Source organism: Anser brachyrhynchus, assembly GCF_964034855.1.
Source record: "Anser brachyrhynchus genome assembly, chromosome: 1".
Lineage (NCBI taxonomy): Eukaryota > Metazoa > Chordata > Aves > Anseriformes > Anatidae > Anser > Anser brachyrhynchus.
In genome coordinates, this window is record NC_137694.1 from 104,034,443 (window position 1) to 104,043,292 (window position 8,850).

At 41.7% G+C, this 8,850-nt stretch overlaps 1 protein-coding gene and 1 gene segment (V, D, J or C); one reads left to right on the forward strand and one right to left on the reverse strand.

The window, feature by feature from the left end:
* LOC308188468 (T-cell receptor beta-1 chain C region-like) overlaps window positions 1-8,850 on the reverse strand; it is a 28,944-nt gene that overhangs the window by 9,483 nt on the left and 10,611 nt on the right.
* On the forward strand, window positions 3,350-8,781 carry LOC308188485 (trypsin I-P38-like). Its single transcript, XM_080577590.1, has 4 exons — window positions 3,350-5,390; window positions 6,575-6,740; window positions 7,354-7,607; window positions 8,399-8,781. Exons 1-4 carry the CDS (start codon window positions 5,351-5,353, stop codon window positions 8,668-8,670), a joined length of 732 nt encoding a protein of 243 aa, XP_080433716.1. The 5' UTR covers window positions 3,350-5,350; the 3' UTR covers window positions 8,671-8,781.

Sequence of the window (8,850 nt, forward strand, 5' to 3'; positions counted from 1 at the left end):
AATAATGATTTTTGCAGATGCTGATTTATTGAGAAGATACAGTGATAACACGCACATATTTTTCAACCCATCTATCCTTTTTATGGACAGTCCTTTATTCACAGAAGATGCCTTTGTTCAGTTCTCCAAAGTGAAATGTATGTCCTTAATTAGAGTAGCAAACTTAATCTAGTCTCCAAAGCAGACTGGGCTACTAGAACATTAGTAAAACACCAGCTTAACGATGAAAAGGAGGATAAAGTTGAAGTTCTCTGAAAAGAAGAACTGGGATTTAAAGTTATTTAAAGAGAAAACAAAATTTTCTTACCCATCACTGTAAGTTTCGTGCCAACACCAAAAATCACCTTAGTGTTGGTCACAATGACAAACTGTTGTATTATAAGCTAAGAAAATGGATGTGCTGCAGTCGAGTTTAGTAAGCAGAAACTTAGGTAATGTTTACTGTATCTGGAAACCCAAAGATGTCCTTGGTCTCTGAAGGACTATGGCAGAACACCAGCTTGAAATTCTATTGTATAATCTGTAGCATTTATAAGAGCACTTTTCAGAGTTTATTGATGCTTACTTTGTTGTCTACATTTCACCTCCAGTTGTTTCACGGCCTAATCTCCATTTTCTTTCACTGATATCACCTGCTGCTCTCATTCTGAAGACATAGAAACCATACAGAGGTACCCAAAGTACCAGAGGCTGTCAAAGTCTACAAATATAATTCTTCTACAACTACAGCTGCCTTTTTGTCAGACTTGTACTCTAAGAGTAGGGAAGCGTTCATTTCTATAGCCTGTGGAGCTTAATAATCAAATTGTTTTGTGGTGGTCATAGTCACATGTTTTCATATAGGTGCTTTAGCTTTGTGGTATTGAATTAAAACAAACTCAATTGTTTTCCCTTCACTGGCAGGCCAGACATCTCAAATAGTCTTGCAAGATCCCATTAAAATTCCTGATAGGTTAAAAGTAATCTACATAAGTACAGTCCAGAAGAATCTGTTGGCTAGTCTCAGACAAACCCTTTTGTATCCATTAGGAAAAACTGCAGTGAGATAGAATGGAGGATTTGAGAAAAAAATTGCCTTGACAGGCACGTCTTAGTCAGTGGACACTGGAGACTTGTCCAGAGAAAGCCCCAGCACCATTTTATATATTGCCTTTGACAGATACCTGCTACTTTTCAGATTTTTTTCCTAACACTTTGATCATGTTAGCAAAGAACAATTGGGAGGGGGTCAGGGGGCAGAGGGTGGGGGCAATAGCAAACATTATTGCATCAGAAAAAAATATTAGTTGCCTGTTTCAGATACTCTGATAGGTTTTAGGTGCATCTGCAATCAATCTGGTTTGTTGAAAATTATTTCAAGGTCATCCCAGAATCTCCTGGCTTGTTTTCCAGACAGGATAGGCTTAGGCTTGCAGTTCTCAGATGATAAAAGTAAGTCTCAGCATACAGGTCTGTCAGGAGAAATCAAGACAGAACATGCCCACTGTGCTGCAGAATGCTCTGTACTTGTCTTAATACACTCTCCCCTGAGGCTTATGCACATATGGGTTTTTGTAAAGACTTCCTGGAGAATATATCATTGTGGATCCCCTGTCCCCACAACGATACAACCTCATACAAAAACAATCCCATACGTCTCCACTCTCACACTTTGTCATCCAGTCACCATGAAAAGTTGCTGGGGCAACCACAGGCTCCTTCCTTCCACTGCCATTGTTTTGTCTGTGAGATAGTCTGATTACCTCTTAGTGTATCCACTATCCCAGAATCTATATTTCCACCTTTTTTTTTCCTATAGAAAAAAATTAGTCTTTTTATTTTTATTTTTATTTTTATTTTCATTTTATTAACTGGTTTTATATGCAGTTATTTTTCACCATGCAACTTCATGGCAGTATTTATGGTGCTTTCATTCTCACCCTTCCAACCCAGAATGATAAGCAGAACTCAAACCCACTGTAATTGTTTTGCATTGAGATTGATTTGCTTACTACAGCCTGGTGTTCATATTTGTAGTCTTGCCTGATTGTGAATATCCTCTTCTGTCTGTGCAATACTTTTTGGCTGCTCTGAAAGGGAGGCAAGTACGATGCTGAGCTCTTAGGTTTTTACTCCTCTGACTACCCTGGTCCAGGAAGCAGAAATATAATCTTCTCCTGAGTACCTATGACTATGAAAAAGCTTCATCTAGGAGTACGAGCGTACCTTCATGTTGGAGACTGTTTTAAGGTGGTGGGAACTTTAAGGTAGTAGGGTACCTTATTATTATTATTATTTTCTCTCTCACATGTAATTAAATGAAGAAACAAAACTGCATTTTTCCCCTTAGGTGTGCCCAGGTATGATGTAACTTTCAAGAGGGAAAGATTTGTGCCAGTGAGACTGTGTATGCAAACAGACATTGAGGCAATACAGGGAGAGACAGGCACATGAACAAACGAATTTAGGTTTAGGACATGCTCAGCTGATGCAGGCCTTATCTTCTCACACAAATAGTCAGGACATAGTTAGCAACATTACTGAATACCTGCAATTCATGTTGCAGTCTAATGGTTTCACTCCATCCTGTCTTGATATAAAAAGCAGTCAGTTACTACAGGATACATACAATTATTTGAAAATAGATAACTCTCTTAGGAAAACATTTTTTTTTTCTTTTGTGCTGTTCTGCTAAGCCCCTAACAGCTGTTATGTCTCCAGGGGAGCTGAATGAGAAAGTCAGAATAAGTTGAAACATTTAGGACCAAGACAGAAGACTACAGAAAGCCATTTAAAATATTGGACAGGTGATAGGTGCCCTTGCAATACCTTCTTTTCTATAGCAGCCTGTATGTTTAACTTGCTGATTATAATAATGATGGCAGGCATTTGTCTTTGTTTGGACTGAATTATTTTAAAAATACATTTAGCATTTTTTTGGTCTGTCTCTGCCTACATGATAACACTAACAGTGTGATATTACTTGCCTGCCTTGGTCTAATTCTTTCTCTGATGTCAGCAGTGTTTATTCAGGGTCTAAAACCTTTCTTCTGAAATCCCTTTAAGATGATTCTGTTTCCTTTACCAGTCTACAGCTCCATTATGGTCCTTTTTGTTATTAGCAGACTCTCTCCAACATTGTGTCTTTCATGTAAAACCATTCAAACCACTTCTATATTAATTTTGACGGAGTGTTTCTATGTGATGCTAACATCACGTAGACGGTCACAATTATGAGGTAATTTCCAAAAGTGCCAGCAGACAGCAGTCTAGTCCCACTTTGGAGTTCATTTTTAGTTCCCGCCCTCCACCCCCCTCATCCCTCCCATCCCTCCTCAGAAGGAAAGGCCTTGTAGGCCATGAATTTAACGAGTGGGAGGGAAGCAAAGACTGTTTATTGATTTGGGTTTCCGTGTATCTGATAGGAGACTTCATGTGTAAAACTTTAGCCAAGAAGGAAAGGTAAGGATTTGTCAACAAGAGACGTTTAAGGCCATATTATGTAAAAACAATATCATTTTAGTGAGGGAATTTCACAGGAAATTTGTTGTTGAGAGTGGATGATCCATTTTTTAAACTGGTAAATTAAAATAAATAAATAAATAAATAATAATTACAAAAAGAGTCTTGTGTTTTACTCTGGGCTTCCTGAGGCCTTGGGAGGAAGCGGGTACAGAGAGGCCCCACCTGGTGTGCAGAGTGGTGCTTGAAGGATGTGCTGTTTTGCAGCTCCTTTTTGACTGACTGCCTACAGTACTAGTGTCCCACGTACCGCTGCCGAGGTGCCTGACGTTCTCATGAGCAGACCAGACCACAGCTTTGCCCACACACCATGTGCTTCCACACAGCGGATGACTGTTCTTTCCCTGGGTCTTGAAGGGAGCCTTAAAAGGGGGAGGTTGGTTAGGGAAATTGCAAACCTAGTTAGGCAGCGCTCTGGCCAACGTGTATTCAGTTTCTGCCCACAGCTGTCCATCACAATGGACGCACCATGTGAGAACAGCCTTCTGTGGTTTCCTTTCTCTGGCCATGCAGTTTTGCCATCAAGAGGTGCCTTAGTCGTGCTCAGAACTGTATGCGTTCCTGTGGCAATTAAGAGGTGTGTGGAGCAGGTGGCTAAAAGTGTCTCCCGGAGCACATTGTTACTTGTGAAGCTGCCAAGGGGCTGCCCCTTCCACACTGGAATGTATGCCTGGTGCCCTGGGCATGCTTCCTCCCAGCTGGACTGGTGTCAGCGTCCCATGTCCATTGCCAGATGCTGGGCTCTCCTCCCTCAACAATCTTTCCTTCAGTGGGCACTTCTGTCTTTGGGTGGTATGTGGGAGAGCCTTGAATTTTCCTTCTGCTTTGTACTTTAACCACACTCTCTCTCTCCTCGGTGCCACGGTAGGGCCTGCTGTGGGGACTAGTGGCCCAGAACACGGCTGTGCTGCTGTAGCACTCACTAGTCCTGAGAAGTATCTGCTGCCTTTCACTAACCACGCCAGCAGTGCCCCAATTCTTAATGCCCACCTACGTGTTTGTATGTCTGAAGAGTTTTTGTCTTCAAAAATGCTAGGTGCTGCTGCATTGTTTTGCCTGACCCACTTCCCTCCAAAGAGTCCCGGCTCCGTTAACCCACTTTGCCCTTGTTTTCCTTCTGCTCTTCCTCTGCCCCTCTCCAAACTGTCTCACATTTTTCAGAGACCTCATCTCCCATTCCAGCAAGAATTTTAAAAAATTTAACGTGAGAAATGGAAGGTGATACAGAATAGTTTTCTCATACTCTCTTACTGAAATTAGTTATGACTAATTTTGATTAAACACTGTGTATAGATGAGAAGACAAGTTAATCAAGGAAATTTATTTTTAAAAATAAACTTTAGAAAACACAAAGTTTCTGTTATGTTGTTTGTTTGTTGGTTGGTTGGTTTGTTTGTTTAGTTGGTTGTTTTTGTTGTTAAAATAAATGTAAAATATCTTATAGTACATTACCTACAATATTCAGCTTCTGGAAAAAGCATATGTTCTTAAAAATGACTTCATAAGAGCAGAGGAGTCTCAAAGGTACGCTATTATCAAGTGCTGCATACAAGAGTGAGAAGGAGAAACAACTACACATCTTCCAAAGCCAAAATGTATTTTTGTATTGAAGGTTGCTCTTTGAAATAATCTAAGAGAGCTATCTTAAGAAAGGTGTATGCTTAGTTAATAAGTTATTTGTACCTTCTGCCAGTGCCTTTTAATATCTGCATTTGGATCTTCAAATTTTCCACTGTTTATTTTTTCCTGGAGAAAACCTTGGGCTATAGATAAGGCCATTTCAGAAAATATATTTCCAGCAGCTTACATTTCCAGTCCACCAGTCTGGGCTTGAGGCTGTGTCAAGATCATGAAATACATACTGTTTGTCGCCTTTGTTGGTGTGGCTGGTGAGTATATTTTTTAATTTAGTTTTGTAATGTATAATGAAGCTCATTTCTGAAGAAATTTGCAAGGTAGTCTCTTGTGAGAAAGTGCAGTCCGATTACACCTTGCAAAAGTTTTAAGGCAGAGCACTGCAACTTCTTTTGACTGCTACATATCTGTTCAGGATAGTTTGTTTCACAGACTGTGGAATGAATGCCCTCATAGGGGTTCTTGACCAGGAATATTGAAATGACTATATAGCTTCAATAACTGACTTTATAAGTTCATGACTCTCAAGAAAAATGAAGTACAAAGATATTATCTCTTGCTCAGGAAGTCCTAAAGCTGTTGTTAATTCTTGGAATACTGGGGAGTGTTCCAAGGAAATACCACTGCAGACTTGTCTTGTACTTTGACTCAGTCTGCTAGTGACTACTACTGTAGACAAGATTGTGCTGGGTCTGGCTGGGATGGAGTTAACTTTCCCTGCAGCAGCCCATACAGTGCTGTACTCTGCACTTATAGCTAGAAAAGCACTGGTATCACACCAGTGTTCTGTCTATTGCTGCACAATACTGGCATCGCATCAGGACTCCCTCCAAGCCCCCAAGAGCCAGCAGGCTGGGGGTGGGCAAGTGATGGGAAGGGGACATCACCGGGGCAGCTGACCTAAACCAACCAAAGGGATATTCCATACCACGTGATGTCACGCTCAGCAATAAAAGGTGGGAAAGCGGAATGAGAGGGGATGGCTCTCATTGTGGAAGCGTCTGTCCTCCCGAACAACCGCTAGGCATATTGAGGCACTTCTTCCCAGGGCCTGCTTCCTGCTTCCTGCTTCCCCTCGTCTTTAAAGAGGGGGAGTGAGAGTGCGGCCATGGTGGAACTCTGCTACCCACCTGAGTAAAACCACCACAAGGATCCTGGGACAAACAGACCTTTGATCCTGTCCAACAAAAACATTTCTGTATTCTTAGTTTCAGCATGGGACAGCAGCCAGTGCTTTAGATGCAAATAGATGAGCTACCAGTCTAAGTTCAATCAGCTTATTTTAGGGAGCAGTAAACAAATGTCTGTTACACTTGCCCACCGCTGCCACTGTGCATTTTTATAGGACCAGAGCCTACAAAAGGGATGCTTCAGTCAATCACAGGGCCACAAAGTTCCTTATGCCAGATGTTAACATATGCTACTGCTTATCTTCCAGTTGCCTTCCCCATCAATGATGACGATGATGACAAGATTGTGGGAGGCTACACCTGTACAAAGAACTCAGTCCGATATCAGGTGTCCCTGAATTCTGGGTATCACTTCTGTGGAGGTTCTCTCATCAGCAGCCAGTGGGTCCTGTCAGCGGCTCACTGCTACAAGTCGTGAGTGGAAAAAATATGTTCTTCCATAACCTACCTATTTCTTCCAGTTCACTTTTAACAGTGAGATTCTAATATGTATGAGATTCAAATATGTAACAGACCCAGTTCTGACAGGAGACAACCAAGGAATGGATGGTTCATTCAGAAAGCTGGGCTGGGGCATCATATGGGGTTTTCCACTTTTGCAAATGTTTCTGTTAATGCAGGTTACTTTCTGAAATGACAATGCGATTATCTAACAACAAATTATGGGCTGTGATCTCTTGTAAATTGCATTAACCTTGTTAAAACTTAGTTACTGGAGAACAAGAAGAGGAATGACCTCATGGTGGTACCAGTTTGTCTTTTTCCAGAAGGTTTGTGTAAGGCACTGTAATATATTTAATTTGACCCAGCTCAGAAAAGTAATCCTTCCTGAATTCACCACCTGAACTGGGTGCGCGTAAGATCTCATTGTGGATGCCCAGGAGCTGTTGCAGGACAATAAAGGTACCCTGAGTGAAAACAGCTACTACTATAATGATGTTGAAGCTAGTGCATAGAGTAACGGAGGTTTCTCCTAACTACGATGTCAGTAACTGTATATGTATATGACATTCCTTATCTTTTCCAGTTCCATCCAAGTGAAACTTGGGGAACACAACCTGGCACTCCAAGAAGGCACTGAGCAGACCATAAGTTCATCTAAAGTCATCCGCCACTCTGGCTACAATTCCAACACGCTGGACAATGACATTATGCTGATCAAACTTTCCAAAGCAGCCACACTCAACTCCTATGTCAACACAGTTCCTCTTCCTACCAGCTGTGTGGCCGCAGGCACCACATGCCTAATCTCTGGATGGGGCAACACACTCAGCAGTGGCAGTGAGTGCTCAATGGGAATGTACAGCGTTCTGAGGGCCTGGGAGCCATTCTAAGACCTCACAATTAGGTCCAAACAGTACAGGGTAAAGAACAGAATATTGCTGCAGGTTAGGCCTTTTTGAGGAATGACTGTAAATGATCTGTGTAGGACAGTAACCATTTAAATGCTCCAATGGCAAGCCTGGTCCTTCCTCTTGTTTTGTGTTATGAAAATGGAACCATTTAGGTCATCCAAGTGCCCTTCACTAGGATGTCTACATTACCATACGTTATGTGCCTTGGCACTATGCAGTGCCAAGCACTAGCAATTTAGCTAATGTTAATAGAGTTGCCAGTTCTCTGAGAACATGATAAAAATGTGTGATTGTGCATCTAAAATTGCTAGAAGAGAGCTCCACTCTCTTACACCAATGGTCAGAAGTGCAGATGGTGACTGCTATCTAATTCTCTGAAAACCACCAAACCTGCACCAGAGGAGAGGATGCTTTTCCTCAGACCCATGTTTTCTCCAACATATGCACTAAAAGAATAGCTCTTAGTTCCACACTTGCTAGTTGATGGTTTTCTAGATATCACAAATGTTTATGTAGCTGCCGTGTAGAACAGTGGACCCATGGGTAGAATCTCTTCCTCCTAAACAGAATCCAGGCTGTGATTTTCCTTCAGAGGAAAAATGAGGACTGATAAAATTGGGTGTTCAGCAATGACTTTTCTGTGAAGACAGATGGCTTCTCTGGGCTCTGAAATCAAATCAGACATGTCATCAGACATTTCTCTCTATTTTCTTGTAGCTCAGTATCCAAATAACTTGCAGTGCCTGAATGCTCCTGTACTCTCCTCAAGCCAGTGCAGCAGTGCCTACCCCGGTCAAATTACTAACAACATGATATGTGTAGGATACCTGAATGGAGGGAAAGACTCCTGCCAGGTAAAACATCTGCCTCTCCTACCTGTATCTCTCCTGCAGTTTCCTAGTGGAAGAGGATATCATGTTAGAGAAGCTGCTATACTCGGCGGCATGTCTGAACCCTGTTTTTTGACTAACAGTGGAGGCTTAGGGTAGAGGTTACTTATTGAGCAGTTTAGGTTTTTCACTCAATTTGTCCTTCTTGGGCATTTTCTTTTGTTGTTGATGAGTTGTTTTGTTTTTGTTTTGGGGACATGATATACCTCTCTGGCCTAATTGTCCACAAGCAGAGTATGCCACCTTTTGCACTTTAGGCTTCTGAGTGCTGCACCCACA